The 27,338-nt window shown below is 36.8% G+C and overlaps 1 protein-coding gene across 17 annotated transcripts in view; it reads right to left on the bottom strand.

Annotated features, from left to right (window-relative positions):
• The window catches only part of TRIP12 (thyroid hormone receptor interactor 12), a 154,090-nt gene that overhangs the window by 72,742 nt on the left and 54,010 nt on the right, over positions 1–27,338 (bottom strand). For 10 of the 17 annotated variants that reach the window (XM_087424728.1, XM_087424727.1, XM_014785371.2 and 7 more), the window contains exons 3-6: positions 25,701–25,826; positions 24,070–24,872; positions 5,607–5,712; positions 2,938–3,074 (exon numbers count right to left, since the gene is read on the bottom strand). In XM_087424728.1, the coding sequence (XP_087280854.1) occupies positions 2,938–3,074; positions 5,607–5,712; positions 24,070–24,872; positions 25,701–25,826 (1,172 nt within the window). The remainder of the gene's footprint in view (positions 1–2,937; positions 3,075–5,606; positions 5,713–24,069; positions 24,873–25,700; positions 25,827–27,338) is intronic. The other 7 variants (XM_014785375.2, XM_014785376.2, XM_087424732.1 and 4 more) reach the window with 2 other exon arrangements.

Raw genomic sequence — 27,338 nt, 5'->3', positions numbered from 1 at the left:
ACATAGAAAGCAAAGATAAAATATTAGAAAGCTGATAGAATTTAATTTTACTTGACAGGAACCACTAAGGGTTTATCAGATACCTAAGTACAGGAGGCAACAGAAAGATTTTTTTAGTGTCACAAAAACTTGTGAGCAAGGCCAGGAGAATGGCTGTCAGGAATGCAATTATGCCTTATATGGGCCCTGGCATCAGGTGATATGGTAGCAATCTAATTTGCAGTGTTATTAAACAAAAGTAATTAGGTAGAGAAAAATTTACAAAACTGGGCTGCTTTCTTTTTACAATCTGATCCTGTTCATTTCTTGTGAAATTAAGATTCCCAAAGCAAAATGTAGGTGCTGGAACATTTTTTCTTACCATTTGATTGTTTTGCAGGTGTGAAGAATACCTGATTCCCCATTTTAGTATCTATAGCATTTGCAAGACTTTATCAGCACCATAAAGGGGTGCACTGTTCTGATGAAGTCCAAAACTAAACCCTCTGACTCTCAGGACAACGTGGGAAACACTTAACTTCCAACTTTAAGAGCTAGCATTTCTTCTATGAAGAGCTAGAAGGGTTGATCTCCGTATCACAGGATCCTTCCGAGTGACCCAACAGGGAGAGGATTATCAACAAACTTTCCTAAGTGTAACCAACACTGGCAAAGTCAGGGTGATATAAGCAAGTTTGCCCAAGATGGAGCAATGCTTTAATATCTACATGTGAAAAAAGAAATACCCTTATTTCAATGAATCCATTGAAAGAGGTCAGGAAGATACGATCTTTAAAAATCAATAACGTTGAAAAAATGAGTATTTAAGTAATACTGAAGGGATTAAATCAATCTCTTTAAATTAATAAAACTATTATTTCCAAAAAAATGTTTCAAATGAAGGGAGTCTTACACCAAGTGTATATAAGAGCCATCTAAGAATGGATACTTGCCAAAAGATGCTCTAAGTTACCACCATCAATTTGTACTCTACACTAACTTAGAGGGTTTTATTTTTCTTTAAATTCCAATTTTACACACTGAGAAACTAAAGCACATTACACTGAAGAACTTAATATAAAGCTAGTAAGTAATCTGCCTCTTTCCCCAGAACTACTTTAGTGAGCTGGCAGAGCAATTCCTGTAGGATTCATAAGGGATCCAGCCTCTAAAATGTAATGAAGCTAGTGCTGCTTTAATACCAGTGAACATGCTACATGTATCTTTTACATCAACTTGGAAAATATCTAGATCACACTGTGATTTCAAATATGACTGACAATGAAACACAGGCGAGTGCTTAGAAGGGCAGTCTTATAAACCTAATCCCTTGAAGCTTTTGTCCTCCTAGGTAAATACACCAGGGAACAAAATTTTACACACCACCCCCTCATTCTGGCCTCCAATTACATCCATAGGAATTAAACAAACTCTTGTAACCGTAGGAAAGCAGAACAACACAGCTGTTATAAATCTGTACTTCTTTTCTAAGACCTGGATTTGAGAGTTACACATCCTAGTTTGTAACTCTGGGCAAGCTTAACCATTATGTCTTCGTTTTTCCTCATTTATAAAATGAGGATAATAGTACTCACAACCCAGTAGGTTGCTTTGAATACTAAATGAAAATATATGTAAAGTGCTTTTAAAAAAGTGCATTCAAGTCTGCAATGGAGTGTACACTCTGTTAGCTATTCTAATTACTATAATGAGTCCACTTTAGCAACACACTCAGCAGCTCCATTTCTGTCATCCATGTGGGAATTGCCCCACTTCCATATTCAGACTTGAAATACACATTAAAACACAGGGAAGGATAGGCTGTGTGTCATAAAGAGCTTCAATGAGGTACACGAGCAATTGACTGTATTTTTCCAAAAATCTACCATTTAACCCTTCGGAAAAACTATTCTAGGAAAAAGGCAGGGGAAAAAGAGTCCCTCCCACCAGAAGAGATGCTGTAAGTTCACCATGTAATTTATCATATAAAACTGGGAAAGATCAGTGGTAAAAATGTTAAGCTGGACAGAAAGCTGGGAGACAACAGGCATAAAACAAGGACAGTAGTGATCAAACTGGAACCTTCCTGGCAAACTAGAACATATGATCAACTATGGGCATTAAAAAAACTAGCACATATTCTAATATTAAACAATAAAACATGAAAGAGCTTTGTTCAAAAGTAAAAATATATGTGCCTACACCTAAACCCTATGTGCTATCATCCTAATTTAAGGGACTCATATCCATATTTTCATAACGATGAAATGTAACATTTTTGTATCTGTTCTTAATGTTAGTGAGAAATGTTAATGACAAACTGCATTTTAAAACTTGTTAGCCACAATTAACCACTAAAGTATTAGCCTTCTTTCAGTATTAGTAATGGATATACATTTATAGCTGATGGCAGGGTGGTGGGAGGAGCTTAATTTTTGCTGTGCTTAGATATCAAGAAGAATAAAAATAAGTCTAGAAAAATATAAACAGCATTCTTAAAGTTGCATACATTCAAACTGAATACTTATTATTTTTTAGGGGTTACAACATTCTAAATTAAAATTTACACGTTTGAAGCATTTTAAACCATACCCTTACATTCTTATTATGAATTTAAATTTTTCAAACAATCAATAGGCAATTATTACATGTGCTCATCAATATATAAGAAGATTAAACAGGAAGGGACTCCCTCCTAAAAGCCCTATGAATATAATTAGTACAACTTTGGATTTGGAAAAGAATTAAAACATAACAACAACAAATGAATCCAACCAATCAAAAACCCAAACCTATAAAGCAAAACAAAAGAGAACAAAAAGTTTATTTGATGGTAACATTTAATATATTTCTGTTCCCTCTCTTCCATTATATTTGGCATACTTAAAAAATAGTTTGTCTCTAACTAAATCTGTAAGGTACATATGCACATTTTAGGGCTAAGAAGCGCCAATCTACCTGCAGCTCCTTGGGGAGTTTCGTCTGTCCGTGCAGCTGAAGAATTGACTGTCTCCTGGTTGCTTTCAGGGTCTGCCATTTTCTCCTGGCGACGAGCTTCAGCTGCTCCTCTTTTGCCCAGGCCAGAGCCCCGCCGACTACAACAGAAAAATGCCATCACAGGCAGCACTAGCAGTGACCAGGAGCAATGTCCATGCAGCACAAAGCTCCAATGCATGGAGCACAAAGCCAGTTTCTTCTTGTTACATAAAAATTGTTGCAGAAAATCACTATGGGTAACAACCAAGACTTTGTATATTTAAAATTCTTCCAAGTTGTATCACATTCACAATACAAGCTTTTGTGTTGTTGCTATGAGCTGTTGTCATCCCTATAGACAGAAATGACTTTTTAACACTTCCAACTAAATGGAAAAGTAACTCCTTCTGTGGAGACAATTCAATTCATTTAAAATAGATCCCTACTTCCTAGGTCGATAGTGGATCAATATACAGACTTTCAAGCTGATACTTGACGATGGGGGGATGGAGAGGGGAGTAGACGGGGAAAAATTCCCATCACATAAATTCCAGATTACTTAAATTATGAAAAAATAACTATCCTAATAATGAACAATAGCTCCATCCTCTCAAATAAAGAATAAAAGATTTAATATTTATAAATAAATACAGATGACATTTGGGAAGACACTTGTTTAGGATTAAGGCACAGTATCAGACACGTAAGAAAGAATGAGGTAGAAACAAAAGACTTCCTCAAATTATTACAACTTAATATTGTTTCAACAGCAGCTCCCCAAATTACCTTAGGAAACGCAGAAATCTACTACTAAAAAAATGTCTTAGACTAAAGTCAAACTACAGTGAAATGAAACGCTGCGTAACAGAAAGAAGCAGATGTAAGTGACATTTAAGTGAAGGTTCTGAATTACTGGAGAGTACTAGAAGAGTTTGTTCTACCAATTAGTAAAAACTCCTCCCTAAACAGAGATTTGCTTAGCCAATCTTTCCTTCACAGGGAAATAGCTCATTCCAAACTCAATTTACCAAGCTACAAACTAACAAGATTCAAATTAATTTGTTTACTTAACATTTAATTTGCACCAATCATGTGACACACTGTGCTGAACACTGGATGCTGCCCTCAAGAAGTGTTAGTCGAAAGACAGATGAAGACACAGCTGTAGCAGGCTACGAAAGCACTAAATTTAGGAGGAATCTCAACTAATTCAGAGAAAGTTTGAAATGAAGAGTGCTCCAGGCAGGGGGCTAGATAGCTTGTGAACAGCATGGCTGTGTATTCTGTAAGTAATGTCACATGCACTAAGAAAGAGGTCATGAGTAGAAGGAAAGAAGGCTGCAGAGAAAGACAGGACACTAGATTACATGACTTCACATATTGCTTAAAATTAATTTTCAACCACAGTGAATTCAATCTCTATCTCAGATTATAAACACTTGGGTAAAATGGATTCAAAATTTGGCCCAATCAATGTAGAACAAAAAGCTCTGAAGAGCTGAGACACTTTCTCAGGAGTCCTCATAAAAATATTGCCAAGGAACCTCAAAAGCAAACAGGTATTGTAAACAATCCAGACAGAACTAGAAAATAAGTGGAAAAGTAGAGATTAAAGTGGCAGGAGTCCTCTTCTTACGACTTACAGGCAACAAGTCATACTGTTTCCTTATGTCACTATTGTTCCCACCACCAACAAGAGCAGTCCAAGTCAATTACCTTAGAGAAGAACCAGAGGAAGTGCTACAACCTTTCTCCTTCCTTGAGTTCGAGAAGGAAAAAGGCAAACATCTCATTCACCCCCATCACTGGTTTTGGCACATTTGGTAAAGAGAATAAACTGCATATAAAAGAGGGAAAAGTCCTCTACAGCTGTGGATAATTAGCAGCACGAGGGTACCTGACCAACTAACCAAGCCTGGAAATCTGAGATGGAACTGCAAGAAAAAGATTTTCACTGAAAATTCTCAATCAGTTAATCAAAGTATGTGAAATAATATATAGCATCACATCAAAGAGAGCTGATTTTCTGAAAATGAGCTCAAAAACAGCAGCTGGGAGAAATGGGAACTGGGGATGTGAAAGAACACCAAAGAAACCCTACATTTTTCCTTGAGGGGTAGGTGGTGTAATACAAAATGCAAATTAAGTACATCTCTCCCCCTCATCCATTAAACTTCGTAACTGGTGCCAACACTTTTAGAAACTAACTAGGCAATATTACAGCCATTAAAACAGACATCCCTTTTGATCCATTAATCACACTACTGGGAAATTTAGCTACCTTTAAAAAATAACCCAAATCTGCATAAAGATGCTCATCAGAGCTTTACTTGGCAGACTGAAACTCTGAAAACAACCAAATGTCCAACTATTGGCAACAACTCTGAAAATAATGTAGCAACAGAGGAAAAGGTAGAGGATAAAAGTGTTGTCAAAAACTAGCATGATTAAAACTTATCAAAAACATGTAAATAAATATTGGGGAAGAATTCACAAAAATAATACTACTGATTATACTAGAACAAATTTCTTTACTCAATATTCAAATGAAAATTTTACTAATTTTTAAAAACTTATAGAGTTAAGCAATTTGATGACATTTGAATACAGATAATCAGCTAACCATAAACTGGAACAACTCAAATTACTACCTGGCACTAGCACAGGAGCCCGTGGTCTTTTGGCGTGTGCTCCGCCTCAAACTGGGGAGCTCAGCAGGTGGAGATTCACTGCGCTTCTTCGTAGATTTTCTTAAACCTATACATGTGAAACACAAACGTAAAATTTTAAAAAGAGAAGTTATCTTAAATTAAAAATTTCAAAATTCTTCAGACCATCATCCTGGTCAAAAGTCCATACAATCTTCCCATGGCCTCTATAGAACTGACTTCCATAGTTTGCCTTTACTTAGCCTATTCACCGGAAAGTTAATGGGGGACTCGGCATTCCGGTTCAGGGTAAATCTTCTCACTGTGCCCACCCTTGACGCAAGCTGTCCTACACCATGAATAATGACAGTCCCTCTTGTCTCAAACCTACCCCTTTAAAAGTTGCTTTCACATCTCTACTCCTCCACGACTTCTCTCCACTGACTAAAGCAAAGAGATTTTTTTTGTACACACTATATATCTGAAGACTTTACTAAATTTCATTTAGCACTTTACTACATTCTCTTTACACTGTCCCATTTCACCTAGTTTATATTATATAAAGTTCATCAATAAGGCTTGACAGAAAAAAATGCTTTCTTTATTTTCTTTATAACATCCCATCAGCAAGGAATATACACTTCAACTCAAGGTTATTAGAATGTCCAATTTACAGAATACTGTATAATTAGGGAGAAAAAGTCAATCAAGCACACTTTACATGCTATTCTGGAAACTAACACCTTTATAGAAGTAACAGATTCTAAAAAGGTACAGCAATTAAGTACAGTTTATAACTATTTTATGAACAACAGAGAAGCCACAGGAGTATCTGTCTACCCTCCTCTTCCCCAAACAATGCTATCATACATGATGACATACTGGTTGGTAAGCTCTATCTAAACAAAGACCTCCAATAGGGGAAGGCCTCCGAAGTCAACAAGCATATTTCCATTAGAATTACAGCATCATCTTAAATAGATGTTAACTTTGTCAGAGGCCAATTATATAATAACAATTCTCCAGATCACTTGCTTTTTGCCAGGAAGTTTTAGCATTTGATCATTTCACTGCTCTAAAGTAGAAAGATAAGAAATTCTTTACTCTTGATTTTGTTAAAAACCCCAATTAAGGGTCTGGGAAAGAGTTGCTAAAAAGGATTCTAGACATCTTCTTGACCTTCAGAGTCTTAATTTAAAACTTCAGTTCTTTCAACTTGAGATGGTACTTATACCATACACCATATATAATAAAGTTGCTAAAAGCAAGCTATTCAAGAATTTTTAAACACAAAACAGAAGCTATAAAGACAAAAATCTATGTTCAGACAGGCATTACCATTTAGAAATCTAAACCATACCTTTCAGGCCTTCCCCCCCCCGACCACCCAAAATATCTAGACTCTTCAATCTAGCATAAGAGGATCAAAGAATGAAACTTTAAGTGGAGAAAGAAGATTGGCCTAAGGGTTTCTTAAATTTCAATTTTGTTTTTAGGTCAATTTTCTATATAGCATATCACCAGAATTATCTGATGTGATCACAAATCTATGCCTGATATTCTATATTATATTATCTTTGCCTGGGCACACACTCCCGTCACCTGAAAGACAGACATGGCATATGAACAGAACATAAAGCTAGCTTAATATATTCAGCTAATTAGTATCACTATTTTCGAATATTTAAAAAATTCAGAAATTATTTTTAAATAACATTTCACAAAATATTAAATTATAGTTATCTATCTGAATTGTGTGACTAAGTCAGAAGAGACTAAAAAACGTACAATTTAGAGAGAAAAAACCATGAGTGCACATTACATTAAAACACTCCAAGAAACATAAAGTGCTTTCACTTATAAAGCACTTTGAAAACCGTTGTATTTTTGTCACTAATATTACTTAGTCCATGTAGTACTAAAGTGTCTTTACACCGACAACGATACAGTAATGGACACTAGCACAAATTTTCACATCTACTCAGTGACATTCAAAATAAACTATTCAATATAATGTATTGTGGGCTACTGCCATACTGCTAATTTGAGTGAGAGTATACTTTTTGACCAAACTTTCTTACATTTTTCACTACTCATGCTCTATTTTAGACTTTGGTGTTTAACTTTCTTTTAATCAACTTCACTCAAATATAATTTCCATATGATAAAATGTACTCAGTTTTACGGGGCTGGCCCGGTGGCTCCATGGTTAAGTTCATGTGCTCTGCTTCAGCAGCCCGGGGTTTGCAGGTTTGGATCCCAGGCGCGGGTCTACACACCGCTCAGCAAGCCATGCTGTGGTGGCACCCCATATACAAAATAGAGGAAGATGGGCACAGATGTTAGCTCAGGGCCAATCTTCCTCAGCAAAAGAGGAAGACTGGTGGGGCCGGCCCCGTGGTGTAGCAGTTAAGCGCGCGCTCCACTGTTGGCGGCCTGGGTTCGGATCCTGGGCGTGCACCGATGCACCACTTGTCACGCCATGCTGTGGCGGTGTCCCATATAAAGTGGAGGAAGATGGGCACAGATGTTAGCCCAGGGCCAGTCTTCCTCAGCAAAAAGAGGAGGATTGGCAACGGATGTTAGCTCATGGCCAATCTCCCTCACCAAAAAAGTGTACTCAGTTTTAAGTGTATGGGGTTCAATGAGTTTGACAAATGTATTCACCCATATAACCAACACCACAGTCAGGACAGAACATTTCCATCACTCTCAAGAGTTCCTTCCTGCCTCTTGCAGTTAACCCCCTGACAACTACTGATCTGCTTTTCTGTTGCTACTGTCTATCCCATAATTTCATATATATGGAATCATAAAGTGTTTTGAAGATGAACTCATGTTGTTGCACATATTAGTAATCCACTCCTCTTTATTGTGGAGTGGTATTCCTTTGTGTAGATGTGCCACAATCTCTTTATCCATTCTTAGTGTTCAACTTTAAGAGAACTGTACTAAGTTACAGAGAAGTAGGGCAGAGAAAAACCAAAACAACAGAGTGGATAGAAAAATATTTATAACTGATGTCATAATCATACCATAATGTAAAATGACTGTTAGGCTAATTGTCGTAACTCCATCTAGCCTGATAAACTAGGAGAACCCCAAACATGTTATTGTCCAAGGTAAAGGAGCTGCTATATATAACACTCTCTCGGGAAAAAGGGTATCACTATTTGTAACACTACCTGAGCCCAGGAAGGGAGACAAAGCTGTCTTTTATCTATACATCTCTGCTCCAAAAACTGGAACAGGGGAACACAGACGTGGTGAAGATTGGTAATTAGCAACACAGCATTTCTAAACACATCAAGTCAAACCTTGGAAGAACTACATAAGTTCCTTTGAACTACTTAAGTTTCTCTGACCTTACAGAAGAACTACTTTAATTCTTCCAAAAGTCTAAAACATTTTTAGAAGATTAGAAATGTCATACATTCTGGGAAAAGAGGAAGGTGAAGCTTAAACAGTTTGATAGATCAAGTACTTCCTAGAAAATGGAGATAGCTTAACCTTCTTTTGGCCATTTAGCAAACTGACAACGCTAGAACATATTATCTTCAAAATTTTAGACTGGCCATAGAGTTTTTCAAAAGCACTTTCACATATAAAAGTATGATAATTCCTATTTTTCAGACAAAAAAAAAATTAACTGACTTGCTTAAAGGTGCATAACCCAGCCAACTACACAATTCCTAAGCTTACTTTGAAGCACAACAGAGAGTACTACATCTTCAATATACTTCTGGCAAGGAGTTAAAATTTTGCTTTACTGGTTTGTATAGGAAACTTTTAATACTCTCCATACAAAAACACTGTATTTTTGTAGAATTGAAATGTTTCCTTCCATTCTACTGGTCAAGTAAGGAGTATTTTAATAGAAGAGGAAAGATGTAAGTGTAAACCTACAACCTACTAAAAGCCAATTTAAACACATGTGCATGGAAATACACACACACACACACACACACACACACACACACACACACACAACCTCTCTTTCCCAGGCTCTATAACGCAACCAAATTGCATTTATCATTTATTTTTATGATGCCACTCTGAAAAGAAACCAGAATATCACAGGTCAGATTAATATATTGTTATCCACAAAGCCTTTGTATAATGAAGTGAGGTATAAATGAAGATATATTACTCTTATCAAAGCTTTTGACCTTATTATATTAGCATAGAATACATGCACTTGTTCTTAAAAATATATTCCTATAACTTTATGCCTTTAATAAAGATGAAACTGGCAGTTACAACTATGGTCTTAAAAGTCCTAATTAGTTCATTCTTCTACAATATAGACATGTCTTACTCTCTTTTTTGAACAAGTGATTTACTCAAAGTCCAGGGCTTCATCTTTAAAAAAAACAAAAAGAATCCTTTTGCAAAGTGTGACATTTGAAACGTGAAATAATTAAACCTCTTAGGTATCCAATTTTAAGCTTGGATTTTTAAAATATAACAACTTTACAAGAATCAACAGATTGTGGGCCTTAGATATTTTACTTTCTGGATTCTTACTAATGTAAAAATAGTTAACATGTTCTTGGGCACCTTCTACTTATGACTGATTTTTCTTTTCTACTTGAAATTTTAAAAGTATTTCTCATTACGTTACAGTACTGTGAAATGATTCCAATTTTGCAGGAGAAATGAGCACTAGTAACATGATCTGCCTGCTTTACTACTGGAATCACCAAAGCTAGAACAATTCCAATCCTGGAAAGGTATGTTTTCACTCTTAATTGTGTTAAGTTACTTAAAAGTAGCAATAGACAACCAGGTAATACATATTAATTGTCATGCTTTTATTCTGTTTTTAATTCTTACATGATCTGTTATAGGTATGCTAAACTTTCATATGGTGTATACATATATCAGACCTATTACATAGTCCTACAACGAAAATATAGCACTCCCCCGCCAATGATATATAATATTCTAGCAATGCAATAATTAAGTAAACTTTCCAATTTCCTAAAGATTCCTTCTGTTGTATTAAGAATAAAACTAAACATGAATGAAATGCACTTGATAAGGTTGTCTGAAAATCAAGCAGACGGGGAGACTGACCTAACAAGCTTTATTCAGTGAATAATGACCCCACTGAAGTACATGAATGTTTTTACTCTCCAACTTATATATTCATTTTAAAGTGATATTAAAAGATGATCAAAATAGACATCTATTGTATAATGTCCAGTAACCTTTCTCTGAGCACCCCGTTTTTTTGTTTTTTTTTTTTTAAATTCTCCGGGGAACTTTACCTCTTCTCCATGTGGTATTGAGGGAAGTGTCATTCACAGTATATTCCCACTATATGAGAGGGACTCAGGCCAGACTATTTCCATCATCTGCAATTACAACTCTACCACCATCATCCCCTCTCCCCTCCACCACAGTGCTTCGTTCAAGGATAGACCTATGACCCAAGGAAATCAGAGACTTTCTTACAAATTGATATATAAATGATTGAATAGTATCTTCGGGGCGGGGGGGGCGGGGGGGCCAGTGAGGATGTCAGAAGTCACAAGGCTTGGGACTGACAGGGTCATCTTCATTGAGCTCCTGCATGCAACCAAGCCTGACGCTGGCCAATCTCTTGGCTTTACCAGTCCATTTAATTTTGATTGAGTATTCATCACATATAACCCCAAATCTTCTGACTATAAGTCATTACTGTATTAAAATTTTTAGTCTAGAGTAGGTGTCAACAAACTGCAGCTGTGGGCCAAATCCGGCTGCAGGCTATATTTTTTATAGCCCACTAGCTATGAATGGTTTTTACATTTTTAAAGAGTTGTGATAAAAAAAGAATGTGTCACGGGCCGGCCCCGTGGCTTAGCAGTTAAGTGCGCAGGCTCCGCTGCTGGTGTTTGGATCCTGGGCGCGCACCAACGCACCACTTCTCTGGCCATGCTGAGGCCGCGTCCCACATACAGCAACTAGAAGGATGTGCAGCTACGACATACAACTTATCTACTGGGGCCTTGGGGGAAAAAAAGGGAGGAGGATTGGCAATAGATATTAGCTCAGAGCCGGTCTTCCTCAGCAAAAAGAGGGGCATTAGCATGGATGTTAGCTCAGGGCTGATCTTCCTCACACAAAAAATAAATAAATAAAAGAATATGTCACAAAGACTGTATGTGGTCAGTAAAGCCTAAAATATTTACTATACGGCCCTTTACAGAAAATGTTTACTGACCAGGACTTTGAAGGAAAAAAAGGAAGAACAGTATATAGACTTACTTAAATCTTGAAAATTAGTCAAAATTTTTTTTTAAAAAAAGCCTCTCCAAGCTCAAAAAGATAATACCATTTACAATTGCATCAAAAAGAATAAAATACCCAGGAATAAATCTTACCAAGGAGGTGAAGGACCTATACAATGAGAACTACAAGACATTATTGAGGGAAATCCACGATGACATAAAGAAATGGAAAGATATCCCATGCACGTGGATTGGAAGAATAAACATAGTTAAAATGTCTATATTACCTAAAGCAATCTACAGATTCAATGCAATCCCAATCAGAATCCCAATGACATTCTTCACAGAAATAGAAAAAAGAATACTAAAATTTATATGGGGCAACAAAAGACCCCGAATAGCTAAAGAAATCCTAAAGAAAAAGAACAAAGCAGGAAGCATCACAATTCCTGACTTCAAAACATACTACAAAGCAATAGTAATCAAAACAGCATGGTACTGGTACAAAAAAAGACACACAGATCAATGGAACAGAATTGAAAGCCCAGAAATAAAACCACACATATATGGACAGCTAATTTTCGACAAAGGTGCTAAGAACATGCAATGGAGAAAGGAAAGTCTCTTCAATAAATGGTGTTGGGAAAACTGGACAGCCACATGCAAAAGAATGAAAGTGGACCATCTGCTATCGCCATTCACAAAAATTAACTCAAAATGGATCAAAGACCTGAAGGTGAGACCTGAAACTATGAAACTCGTAGAAGAAAATATAGGCAACACACTATTTGACATTGGTTTTAAAGGAATCTTTTCGGATGACATGCCTACCCAGACTAGGGAAACTAAAGAAAAAATAAACAAGTGGGACTTTATCAGATTAAAGAGCTTTTATAAGACAAATGAATCCAGAATCAAGATGAACAACCAACCAACCAGCTGGGAGAGAATATTTGCAAAACATACATCTGACAAGGGGTTGATCTCCATAATATATAAAGAACTCACACAATTGAACAACAAAAAAACAAACAACCCGATCAAAAAATGGGCAGAGGAAATGAACAGACACTTCTCCAAGGAAGATATACAGATGGCCAATAGGCACATGAAAAGATGCTCAACATCACTAATCATCAGGGAAATGCAAATCAAAACAACACTAAGATACCACCTCACGCCCGTTAGAATGGCTATAATCACCAAGACAAAAAACAAGTGTTGGAGAGGATGTGGAGAAACAGGAACCCTCATACACAGCTGGTGGGAATGCAAATTGGTGCAGCCTCTATGGAAAACGGTATGGAGATTCCTCAAAGAATTAAAAATAGAGATGCCCTATGATCCAGCCATCCCACTACTGGGAATCTATCCAACGCACCTGAAATCAACAATCCAAAGAGGCTTATGCACCCCTACGTTCATTGCAGCATTATTCACCATAGCCAAGAAGTGGAAGCAACCTAAGTGTCCCTCGACTGACGATTGGATTAAGAAAATGTGGTATATATATACAATGGAATACTACTCAGCCATAAAAAAAAGACAAAATCGTCCCATTTGCAACAACATGGATGAGCCTGGAGCATATTATGTTAAGTGAAATAAGCCAGAAAGAAAAAGACAAACACTGTATGATCTCACTCATATGTGGAATATAAACCAACACATGGACAGAGAAAACTGGACTGTGGTTACCAGGGCAGTGGGGGTGGGGGGTGGGCACAAGGGGTGAAGGGAGTCATACATGTGGTGATGGACAAACAAAAATGTACAACCCAAAATTTCACAATGTTAGAAACCATTAAAACATCAATAAAAAAAAAAAAAAAAGCCTCTCCAAAACAAAATAAAAACAAAACAAAATCCTTTTACATTTTAAAAAGAAAAACAAGACCTGAGCTAAACCACATCTTAGTGATAAAAGTTTCAGTACTAATTTTTCTAGAATATTAAATATCTTGGGCCGGCCCCGTGGCTTAGCGGTTAAGTGCACGCGCTCTGCTACTGGCGGCCCGGGTTCGGATCCCGGGCGCGCACCGACGCACGGCTTCTCCGGCCATGCTGAGGCTGCGTCCCACATACAGCAACTAGAAGGATGTGCAACTATGACATACAACTATCTACTGGGGCTTTGGGGAAAAAAATGAGGAGGATTGGCAATAGATGTGAGCTCAGAGCCGGTCTTCCTCAGCAAAAAGAGGAGGGTTAGCATGGATGTTAGCTCAGGGCTGATCTTCCTCACACACACAAAAAAATAGAATACTAAATGCCTTGGTTTTTTTACTTATAGTTTGTCATATTCCTACAGACAGTAAATAAATACATCTCCATTTTAAAATGAAGTAGACTAATGAATACGAATAAGGTACACAAACCAATACCTTAAACAAGGGAATATATACAGAAGATTGCTACAAATCATTTATATATATAGATACCAAAGGATGACTACGATTGATGTTTAAAACACAAATCTCCAATTTGTTTATATATTTAAAAAAGCCATAAGTAATTACATTAAGTATCCATTTATTTGCATGTCAAATCTGTTTCAAAGGGTTTTTTTTGAACCATTCCTTTTTCCTTCACAAAAGGAAGAAAAAAAAAGCACCCAATAACATCACTATTACCACATGTGAGGAGTTCAGTTTAGAATCAAATAATAGGGCCATTTCAGGGCTGGCCCAGTGACATAGTGGTTAAGTTAGCACGCTTCACTTCGGTGGCCCAGGGTTCCCATCCTGGGCGCAGACCTACACACCCCTTATCAAGCTGTGGCAGCGACTCACATACAAAGTAGAGGAAGACTGGCGATGGATGTTAGCTCAGGGTCAATCTTCCTCCCCTCCCTCAAAAAAATAGGGCCATTTTGCTACTGGAAAAATTGGATCCAATAAGAGAATTAATTAACGATGGGTATATTTTCAGTAACTAGCTCTTGATTCCTTCAGCCAGCAGAGAATCATGAGAACCTGGTATAACCTGATATGGTTGTGTGTCTACTTTCAAGTTTATATATCTTTATTAATGGACAGTTTGCCAAAATAAATTCACCAAATGGAAAGTAACCTATCATATACAAAAGGATCATAGATGTCTATTTTAAAATCACTCAGTAATAAAAGATAAGTTTTGCAAATGACAGTGAGCTAAATCACAAATGGAATTTTCTAAGCCAAATTTTTATTTCCTAGTCAATGCATAGCTATTTCATGCATTGATTTGGCAACACAAATTAAAAACATTAGAAACGTGCAAAGATAATCATCTAAGCATTATTATTCATAATAATGAGAAAGTGGAAAACAGCTAAATGTCCAATAATAGGGAACGGTTAAATAAACATCAATATGGTAATAGAAACTGCAGGAACACAGCGTTAGTTAATGAGGATGTGAAGAAACTGGCATTTTTTACACTGCTGGTGGGAATGTAAACTCATATATTTCTAGGGGCAATTTAAAATATACATCAGTATTTAAAAGGAACATAACCAGTGACCTAACAAGGAAATAATGATGTAAACTGCAAAGCTATAGTCAATTAAAAAATTTATAAGAACAATGTAAATGCCCATTAGTTGGGAATGCACTAAATTAAGGTACATCTACATACAGTTATTAAAAATGATATAATTTATAGGCTTTTTGAAAGGAAAAAAGTCTGTTAATAAATGTTTAGGCAAACAAAGCACTTTGGTTTCTTCATATCTAAAACATAGATACTACACCTCCTTCTGTCATGATGAGGATGAAACTTAATGTATGTGAAGTGTCTAATATGGGTCTGGTTTATAACAGGCGCTCAAAAACCAACACCTACTGTCACATAGAGCAAGCTCCTACTTCTGAAAAAGTACGTGCATATACATAGAAAAGTGTCTGCGTCTGGGTAAAGACAGAAGAGTGAACACACATGCATTCACTTCTGTCTTCTCCTGAAACTCAACTAAAATAGCATTAAAAGAATCTGAGGCATAAATCCACAAGGATGGGCAGAATGGAAGAAACCACTATCACAACACAATTTTAGAAGATGAAAAGCAGAAATTCCAGCGCTAAACGCACTGGAAAGTCCAGAAAACTGAAGGCAGCAAACTGAGATAAACTACCAATTACACTGACACTCAGAATCCCACAAAGGTTCAGGAACTGATGGTACCAGGTACCTCTGGGATGACTTCAGAGTTAAAACTGAGGATTGGTTGATAGGCTGTTTATGAAGCAGTCAGATCCCCAGATCCCCTCCCCCATTTGCACAGCTGGATAACTGCCCCTTCTCCTGAGACAGCAAAACACAAGACCTTTATTCTTTAGAAAGTACAAAATAAAGAAATTCTCAATTAAAGTACACAGTGGCAAATAGGTACACCATACCAAAAATGGGGTGTGGGGGAGATAAGAATAAATAAACATACTGGATGACATATGGCCTCTTTCCTAGGCCTCTTCTCCCACTTAGCCCCCAGAACTCTGGCAGTTAGGCCTTCGCGTCCAGGCAAGAATCTGAAAGGATCTTCCCTGGGGGATTTTACCAGCCAAAGAAAAAAGATCTAAAAACAACGACAGAGAAGATTTCATAATGAATAGCCCAACCAGATCACTCAGCAGTGAATCTCAGTCAAATCTCATCTACCTGCTCAGAGCTTACAAATTAGATTTTTGGTCCCCTTATTCTTGTGTATGAGGAAACAACCAGGAATTACCAAAATCCAAGAAACGCTCCTAGTATGAAAGTCAAAACCAAATCAAACCCACCTGCATAAGAGGACTGTGCAAGCAAAGAAAACTCACTATTAATGTCCTCAAAAAAAGAAACTAAATAAAAAAGGAAATGAGAACAAATAACCTCTTGAAAATAAAAACAAGATAGCAAACATGAAAAAAAAAATCAATAGAAAGATTAGAAGAAGTTGTTGAAATCCACCAGAAAGCAAAAACAAAAAAGGAAAGCAAGAACAAAAAGATCAGATCAGAACTCTCCACGAGGACAATCACCCAAAATAATAGGAGACCCAGAAAGAGAAAAGAAACAAGGACAAGGTGACGAACCATCCTGGTTTGCCTGGGACTATCCTGGTTTTAAAGCTAGAAGTCTCCAGTCCTGGGGAATGCCCCAGACTCCTGGGAAACCAAGATTGCTGGTCACCTAACAAGCAATGAAAACAAGCCCACAGCTAACGCAATACTATGACCTTTCTAAATAATGGACGTGAAGATCTATCTGCAAGCTTCCAGAAAAATGGGTTACGTGTACAACAGGTCAGAAATCAGAATGGTTCCAGTATCGAAAGCTAAAAGATAACGTAATTCTTCAAAATTCTGAAGGAAAATAATTTCCAACCCAGAATTTTATATTCAACCAATCTGTCAAACAAACATCAAGGTTGTAAGCTTTTTAAAATCTCATAAGCACTTTTTTCTTAGAAAGCAAGCGGAAGATATGTTCCACCAAAACAAAAAAGCAAACCAAGAGGGGCCGGCCCAGTGGCGCAAGCGGTTAAGTGCATGCGCTCTGCTGAGGCAGCCCGGGGTTCGCAGGTTCGGATCCTGGGCGCACACCGACGTACCACTTGTCAAGCCATGCTGTGGTGGTGTCCCATATAAAGTGGAGGAAAAAGGGCATGGATGTTAGCCCAGGGCCAGTCTTCCTCAGTTAAAAAAAAAAAAAAAAAAGAGGAGGAGGATTGGCAAATGTTAGCTCAGGGCCAATCTTCCTCACACACACACAAAAAAAAGCAAACCAAGAAAGATGATGTGGGATATAGAAAGAGGAGACGGAAAAGAAGACTGAAGAACATCCCGAGGCTAAAAGCAGTGTAACCAGGCATAAAAAGCAGCCCTCCAGAGGCCTCACTTCTTCAGGAAAATGAAACAGATGCATGTAGACAGCTTGAGAAAAGATTTAGATAATTAGTAAAGAGTCTGGAGTTGAATGATAGGTTCATAGAAAAGGAAAACAACAAAATAATAATTATTAAATTCAGGAAAAACAAAAAAGTGTAAGAAAGGAAACACTCCTACACAATTCATTGTAGATAGCATTTCTGTATCTATACAAACGCTGAACACCGATAATGACTGAGAAAACGAGCAGTATGTACAATATGTGTTCGGTGGGTGAAGAGGTAGGGTAAAGCTTCCTTAAGAGGCATGCAGTAGTGCTCTAATTGAAAAACATCAACAGACAGACATACGAGCACATAATTTATAGACACAGAAATAAATACCAAAATAAATCAGCTAGGGGTAATTACGGGCAACGCGGCAGGAAGACTGTTGTTTTTTAATAATAAACTTATATGTAAGTTTAGTAAATGTAATTTCTAACTAATTCTTATTCTGACCTGCTATACAAAAATACATACCACGGTTGTTTAAAATTCACAAGTAAAACAAAACAAAGCCTTCTTAACAAAAAGGCCAGTGATATCTGTTTCCATGTAATGTTCTTTTTTTTAATTTGGTAATTCATTTTTTAAAATTTAATGTATTTTTTAAAAGCCTCAAAATATTAGGAATCATTGTTTGTAATTTTTCATAGTGGTTACATATTAGAACTATTAAAGTTTTAAGTTGCTAAATTATTTTTACAGGTGCCTTATAATACAGAAAACTCAACACTCAATCCTTTTCCCTTTAAGCTCCTCACTCAACACCTTAGAGGCTAAAAGATAACTCAATTTTTTAAACTCAGTATGGATGACCCTATAAGACCCAAATGGGTGAAACCAAGAGCTTAACTTTTAAATTCTTCTCTCCTGCTCCACTCATTCTTATTTCCTCCCTCCACGACAGAGGTGCAAAGCACCATGTCTCAGACTGAGGGAAAAAGTCCTAATCTAAGCAGAATCACCTTTCCAGAATTCAGCATCTGCCTGGTTCTTACCTAATTCTAATGGCCACAGGCTACATGCAAGTCACCAGAAGAGTATGAAACTCAAACCGGAAATAAGCTGGTAACTACTGCTGACTACGTCATTAATAATGTGCTCATGATGCCAACTTTAAATAATGGAGAGGAAACTCCATCTACAAATAGACACATCAGACTGGAAATATAATTTATATCTTTCAATTTTTCTATAAATAAGTTCCACAAAAATCCAGATTCCGATCACAAACTACTTCTTATATTTCTATGCTATCCCTCACCTTCAACTATTCAGGCAGTACATACTTTGAAATAGTCAAATCATGTCAAAATTAGCTTACTTTAAAAAGAAGGTAGATTAGCAAAATATATTTTGAAGCCAAATTATAAAAATATTTTAAAATATTATAAAAATGTTTTTAAAAATTATTTGTATCATTACATTGCCCCACTGGTTTTATATTTATGCTACACAAATGTGTAAGAATGTGTTTGTTTAGGTTGAACAACACATAGCAAGAATAATTTCCCAATGCATATTAAAATTTGTCACAAGGGGCCGGCCTGGTGGCACAAGCGGTTAAGTGCGTGCGCTCCGCCGTGGCGGCCCGGGATTCGCCGGTTCAGATCCCGGGCGCGCACCGATGCACCGTTTGTCAAGCCATGCTGTGGCAGCGTCCCATATAAAGTAGAGGAAGATGGGCATGGATGTTAGCCCAGGGCCAGTCTCCCTCAGTAAAAAAAAGAGGAGAATTGGTAGATGTTAGCTCAGGGCCACTCTTCCTCACACACACACAAAAAAAATTTGTCACGTAACACTATCTTTTCTGGAGTATTCTCAAGACTTCCACGAACTGATACAGGGTGACCTTTGTCGCAGAGCTACTTTGATCAGTTGCAGCTGGCAAGCCACAAGGCTCCAGGAAACCCATCACAAAAGTGGCTCTTTCACTAGTTCTCCTGCCAGCCCTAATTCCTCACCAGAACTAGTTCATCAGCCTCTTAACAGTTACCGAAGCAGCACACTGGGAAAGGTCTTCCTGCTGAAGAGTCCTGACTAAATGTATTATATCATTTCTCAAAGTGTGTTCCTCGGACCACTGCTGTCTCCCAAGGTAATAACAGGTGGTCAAATAAATTTGTGAACTACTGGGGATTAAGCAGAAGTTATCGTTAAGACTTCTCACAGCTTTCAATGGGTTAATGCATATCCTGAATCTTCTTGAGTAATATTTGACCCAGAGAAATGAGTTTTCACAAAGCATCATATAAGTACTGTTATTCCTACAATTTGGAAAAAAATTTCCTTTACCAGTAAGCTTCACTGATCAATCATATCTTAGAATGAGCCTTTACCTGAAAGAAACACATCAAATTCTATTTAACAGCTTCACTGAATCTTAAAAGTTTATGAAAATAACCTAGCCAATTTGGAATGCTTTCTATCTCACAAAGTAATCTACTCCATTTTCTAGCAATTTACAGATTTTGTTTCCCTGAGATATACTAATCAGAAATCCATCTCTCAACTTCCTCCCATTGAATCTAACTCTGCCCCCTGTATTAATGTTAAAAAATACATATATATATCAAATTCCTGATGCACACAAAAGCCCTTCAAATACATGGCAACAAGTCTCAATTCACCATTTTATGTTTATACGGAACTTTAGTTTTACAAAGTTGTTTTCACATACGTTCTTTCATTTATGCTTCACAAGAATAAGTAAAATATTACCATTTTCAAATAAGATTTGAGATTAGGTTGCTGTCATAACTATAGCTGAATGACTCACCCAACTTCAGAAAGCTATCAGGAGATAACAGAACTTTAAATCAGGGTCTTCCAAATTGAAGGACAGCTACACTTTAAACTGATCAATGGCTGGCATTTATCAACCCTTCATTCTCAAAATGCTGCTCCAACTATGGATTCTGTCTTAAGATACTCAACTTCTGTTGTGGATCCTAAATGTTGTGATGCATCCTATGGACTAAGTACATAACCATTTATTCCTCAAATAGCTACTATGCCCATTTTCAATGAAAAGGTTACAAACTTTCCCACAGTCACCAGGTGATAAATAGCAGAACTAGAATTCAAATCTAGGATTTTTAGCTCTATATTAAAAGCTTTCTCTCCCCAAAATATCATTACTTGAAACCCAAAGATTCCCATAAGATATCTCATTTTGCCCCTATATTCTTAAATAAAATTGCCAATTACTGCCAATTCTATTGCAGTATTGCTTCTTAGATAAACTCTTTCCTGAAGTGACACATTTAATCATGCCTAAAATCCACCCTGCCCTGTCTGACCTCAAGAAGCCTTCCTGGATCCAGCTCACCCAATCTACTCAATCCTGTGCATCCTACTCTCACGACTGATTTCTGGAATCAGACGGTCTGAGTTTGACTCATGACTCGATCAGTTTAGTTCTGAGTTTGACTCATGACTCGATCAGTTTAGTTCTGTGATCTTGAACAAGTAACTTGACCAACGATCCTGCGTTTCCTTATCTTTAAGATGGGAATAACAGCACCTGTCACACAGGGCTGATGAGGAGGAAATGAGATGATCCATGTGAAGTATTTACAAGTTGTCAGGCACTTGTAAACACATTAAATATTTGCTATTATTTTGTTTTGAAATGTTTTAGTATTTGAAAAGCAGCAAATATGTAGCAAATGGTATATGAATCCCTGGGTTCAAACAGTATTCGTCCCTAAAGATGAATAAAGATCAAACAAAATTTCATCTTCTCTGGGGTCTTAACGATACAATATGTTTCAAGAGTAAAACAGAGAGAACCAATATGGGTGAAAAATAAGTGGCACAGCAAAGAAAGCAACGGCCTCCAAGTCAGACACACCCCACCTTTGAATCTTCACTGCCATTTATGAGATACGTTACTCAGGCAAGTTATTTTACCTCCTTGGAATAAATTTCCTAAATAACTATCATAAAGCACTCTTTTTTCTTATAAATTAAATGAGATTACATATGTAAAGTACCTGGCACTTATTAGATGCTAAACAAATACTGGTTCCCTTCTCTTGTTTCAACAGCCTAAGCTATAATTAGAGTTTAGAACTAGGATAGTGGCAGTGAAAATGGAAAAGCAATATTAGTGACCATAAAACAGTTTTTGTGAAAGTGAGGAAAATAACTATGAAGTGAGTTTGTGATTACTACTAATAAATAACTACTAAGGCAGTTTGTGACCATGTGCAGAGTGAGTTTAAAAGAATGTCTGGACTGGTCTTATTATGGCACAGGGGCAGCCTCAGAATGCTCGGAGCTTCCTGATTGAGAGCAGCCTCACAGCCAAGGAAACCCCTAACCGGCCACTGGCTAGGGTTGGGCTTTCTTTTAAGAGTCACGTTAACAGACTTGGTGAGAAAATAAAGCTGGTCTCTGAAAAGAGTCGAGAACGTGACACTCAAGAACAATCTGTTCTCACCTGGCCCTGGACCCTCCTAGAAATAAGAGTTGAAAGAGATGAGCTCTTCAAGTGAGGTAGACTGGAAGGCAAGAAGGGGAAGAGGGAATCCCATGGAACGTGCTATAAACTCAACCTGGCCCGGTGGCTGTGGCGATCACATAGCTACTACAACGGAGACAGAGAAGGAGACACACACGCACACACACGCACACTTGCTTCTACTTCGCTTAAAAAGAAAGAGAGGAAGAGGTATAAACGCGATGATACACAACTCCAATTATCAAGAAAACCTTGGCAGGAACAATGTACAGCTGGCTGTCCCTTTTTAACTTGCCCTTTTATTTCCTTTTGACTTCAAGATACCAATCTTAAATCTTAATGCAGTATCTATACCTTGAAATTCAAAAGATTTTATACAAATGCACTGCATATGTAAAAGACCAAATAGAACAAAGTTCTACAGTCTAAGAGTAAAAGACATTACCTTCACAATAACCCTATGACACAGGTTAAACATAAGATTTTATATAGTGTCTACTAGTGTTCTTGTCTAAGTTTAGCTAATATTGAATCAAACGAAAGTAGTTAGATTGTAAGGTTAAACCAAACAGAGCTAACAGTTAGCTCTGATTCAATACGAGGTTAGGCTGATTCAATATTGGCCTAACTTTGACAAGAATACTAGTAGATATTACATAAAATTTTCCAATAACCAAGAAAAAGTCCTAGCCCTATCAAAATGTGTATCTGAAATGTTCTATGAGGGCTCAAAAGGAGAAAAGATGGTCAAAAAGCAAGCTTCCAGGTTAAATATTACAAAAATTAAATGCTTAGAAAATTGTAGATAAGTGCTATAATGTTCCCTACGTTTGTGCTTTTTAGGTTTCTCAAAATAGAAAAAAGAAAAAAACAAAAAACACTAAGCAGTACAGCAATCATGTAATTGAAGAGGGTCATCACCAGTTCTAACGAGACTGAACATTTGGCTTCCTAAAGAAGTCTTGTGGAACAGAGAGAGGAAGAAAAGTGCCTCGAGATCCTTTTCTCCCATCCAGTTTGTTTCTTTGCTTGAATGTATTATTCTCAAACATTTCTATTCCACTGTAAGCTTCAAGAGGGCAATATTCTTTCCCATTTACCTAGGACCCAGAGCCCAGTGTGCGGAACATAAGAGGTATTATTCTTTAGACTAAGCTCCTTAAAGGCCATAAAATATTACAAGTGAATAAGGTTTAATTTATATATACTGGGGTACATTTATTCTAATAATTTAACTCAGTGTTTCCATACATCAAGAATGTACAATACCAAAAAAGAATATGTGATCTCTGACCATGGTAAAGAGCAACTCGTAACTAGATTAACTTTGTATCTGGCTATAGAAGAAAATCCAACTTGATGTCCCACCCTGATATTAGGAAACAACTTAAGCAGCCAGATGCTGCAGGGATCAAGAAAGATACCGGCAATAAAACGTTACGGTTTAGTAATACAGTCATGCATCACTTAACAACGGGATACATGCTGAGAAATGCGTTGTTAAGCAATTCCGTCGTTGTGTGAACATCATAGAGGGTACTTTTGCAAACCTAGATGGTATAGCCTACTACACACCTAGGCTATGTGGTACTAATCTTATGAGACCACCATCAGATATGCAGTCTGTCGTTGTCCAAAACATAACATTATGTGGCACATGACTACAGTCATAAGAAGGCGGCATTCCTTAACTGTCTCCATAAAACTAAATGTGGTGTCAATTATTATGTACTATTATGTAAGGATACAGGTACAGTAATAAATCTAAGATTACTTCAGACTGAGGGAAAAAAGAACAACAACCTGACTACCTTGAAAGCATAATCACTTTTGAAAAACCCAGAGAAATTTCCTTTAATTAAAAAAAAGATCTTTCTGTAAACTTACTTGCTAATTTGGCCTGTAATCCAGAAGGTCCAGGTTTTGATGTCTCTGACTTAGAAGACCCTGGAAGAGACAGTTTTGTTTTAGGAAGGCTAACTTTAGGGCTGAAACGAGCAGCCCAATCAAATTTTGAAGAGCCACCAGTTTTACTCTGTTCCTTTTCCCTGCTACTTCTTCTGGGACTGGGACTGGATGCTGAACGGGAATGCCTGGCCTTGTTCTGGTCTTTTCCTTGTTTCACCCTGGCACCTGGTGGTACAGTGGAGGAGGCCGAAGCTACAGCAGAAGACGAGGAGGAAGTAGAGGCAGCAGAAGAAGAATCAGTGATGGTGCTACACCCAGCTTTGGCTGAGGCGGCTGATTTTGAAGCCAGCTTGGTAGGTTTTGCAGATCTCTCTTCAGCACCAGTTGATTCAGACACAGAACCACTTTTTATACAAGAACTCTCTGTCCTCTTTCTTTTCTGACTCCGTGAACTACCAGTGGCCCCACTCCTTCTGGTATGAGCCTTGCTTGTTGATGGCGATTGTGCAGATTTCAGTTGTTGCTCCTGGTCTAAAGGTCTCTTCTTTGACTTACTATGTGGCTTATTCGTTTCTGAGGGAGATTCAGTATGCTGAAGTGCTTTTGGTTTTTTTGCAGAGCTAGGAGAATTGGTCCTGTTGTAGTCTGGACTAGCACTGCGTTTCACTCCTTGAGAATTGTCTTTCTTAGGCACCTGCCCCGTTTTTTGCCTTTCTGAAGTATTGGCTCTGTCTGGATCCTGTGGTTGTGGGACTATGACAGCAGATGATGAACTGCAGCTTCTAAGAGGTTAGATAAGAAGAGAGTTAATATCAGCCTGCCATCATTAAACCTGTCATATAATACTTCTTAACTTCTCAAATCTGTGGAAATAAGTGTTTTTTTTTTTTTTAAAAAGGTGCAAAAGTTTCCTGATTAAGTCTAGGACTAAATAAACACAGGTTTTCCAATGGTTCAAAATTGAAAGAAAAAAAGGACAGGTCTGACTTTGGGTGGTAAAATATCAGAAGATCAGAGTAATTCTTTAGCCCAAGGATTACTTACACTAACACTCCTAATCACAAAACAAGAATTAAGATTACAAGAAAAAGAATGCTTAATAGTTCAGAACCAGCTGAAACTAGAATATTGATGCTCTCTCTTCACAAACACAACTTCTTCATCAAAGCCTAAAACAAACAAGCATTAATGAATGCACTTTCAAAATGAAGGTTAGAAATTTTTATATTGCAGCACCATCAAATCTTGACAGTTATATTTCTTTCCAAAGACTCCTACCAATTAGATCTTATGAAATCATTGACCTATGATTCTGACAATAAAAAAACTAAAGGAAATGGTAAAACGGCATTTCAGAGGCCTAGAATGGTTTGTTAAGCAAAAGGAGACTCACAGCTCTCTAAGCGAGGAAAAAAATGCACTTGTCTCAAGCATGTGGCATTAACATCACTGCAAAGATGATAAACTATTAATGCTAAAAGTTACACTCAGAGAATAATGAAAACAGGTACCAAAACATTTTGGGATAACCTGGTAAGTTTTAATATTATTCAATGATTCAAATGCAAATAATTCTGCCTTGAAATTGTACAAGCAATGTGAAGATTTACCTTTTAGAAAGGTGTCCCCTTGACAGTTCAGAAGTAGTATTAGACTGCACTTTGGGTGCCTTAGAATTAGATTTTCTACTCTCAGGAGGGCTATATCCCTTATGTTTTGCCTGCCCTAAATGTGACCTGTCAGCAGAAAATCAAAACAGAAATCTATCAGGAAAATGAGATGCAAATACAATACTGAAAGTGAAATATTTTTACATTTTTTAAAAAAAGGCTCTCAATTCTTCATTATTGACCCTACCGTTTTTCCAACTATTTCTATAATTATTATTCTATTAAATAATCTAACAAAAGAAACTGCCTCTTAGAACCAACCCCCGCAATACCCAAGAGGGAAGATTTTTATTACCAGTTGTCATAATTGCATAGCAACACTATGGTTGCTTAAGCAATAATGAATTTTCAGCATTTTTACTGCAGACATTCATATATGCTAAATTTATACAAAAAAGCAAATCTGGACTTTAGATCTAAATACTACTTTCAATAGACAATGTGACTATAATAGTTTAAAAGGTTTATAGAAAAGGCAATTTGTGATCCCTACAACAATACTGATTCCCAATTTGTACATTATAATTCAGGTTAGCATAGTAAATGCAGAAGCAGATAAAATCAATTCTCAAGCTGATTTTACACAAAAAAATCATTAGAAGCACTAAATAGTAAATAAACTTACATGAAATCAATAAAGTGATATTTGCTAAGAATTTAAAGCACTAATCAATAGAAAGTACACCACACAATAAGTCCTAAAGAAAGAGACAAAAAACTTACCACCAAATATTCCAAACACATTCAAAAAATTTCATCATTGATACATGGTTAGGTTATATTTATAATAAATCAAATCCTTATGCCAGCATTGTTCTAAAAGCAAGTTTGTGGGACATGTAGAAACTGTTTTCAATTGTTAGTTTTTTTTTAAACCTCTGGAAATGGTTACACTGAGATTTACATAAGCAATAAAAAGGAAGCATGCATTAATATATACCCAGAAAAGCAGGTGTTTAGAAGTGAGACATTAATATAAGAGATACAACTTATGTAATTCACAGGGAACAGCAATCCTTCATGTAAATAACATAAAAGCATTTTCTAACGAGAATAACAATTTTATTAACACAAAAGCTGTTTACTTCGTTAAAAAAAAAATCTGTAAAGGCTTTCATTCTGAACACCATCTCAAAAGAACTAGAAATAAGTCTTTGAAAATCTCACACGGTAATTCCAACTGAATCTGTAAGGATGCCATACGGTTCTTAACAAATCATACAAGTTCCAACATCTCTTCAAAAAGATGATCTAAGGTTTCTCATCTCACTATCTTTACTTTTTCTTCCATTTTTCCAGAAGAATTCAATACTGGATTCTTGAAAGAAGACATGAAATTAGCTTCTCATTGAAAAGAAATAGTTCTTGGATCTGTAATATCACTTTCATTTTTAAGATTTTAATCTGATAGCACAGTACTTTCTGACGACTTACTAGGCTGCATCAACTACTAAAAAAAGTCTTTCAAGTGTCTTAGTCTTCACTTTAGAAATGAATACATATATATTTTTTTCAAGGTATATATTATATTCTTTGGGTATAGCCAAGCTGAACCATGTAAGATTTTTATACACTATG

The sequence above is a fragment of the Ceratotherium simum genome, chromosome 37 (assembly GCF_057802395.1).
Source record: "Ceratotherium simum simum isolate JZ-2026a chromosome 37, ASM5780239v1, whole genome shotgun sequence".
Lineage (NCBI taxonomy): Eukaryota > Metazoa > Chordata > Mammalia > Perissodactyla > Rhinocerotidae > Ceratotherium > Ceratotherium simum.
Note: the sequence above shows the minus strand (reverse complement) of the source record. Positions and strands in the feature narration are given on the sequence as shown.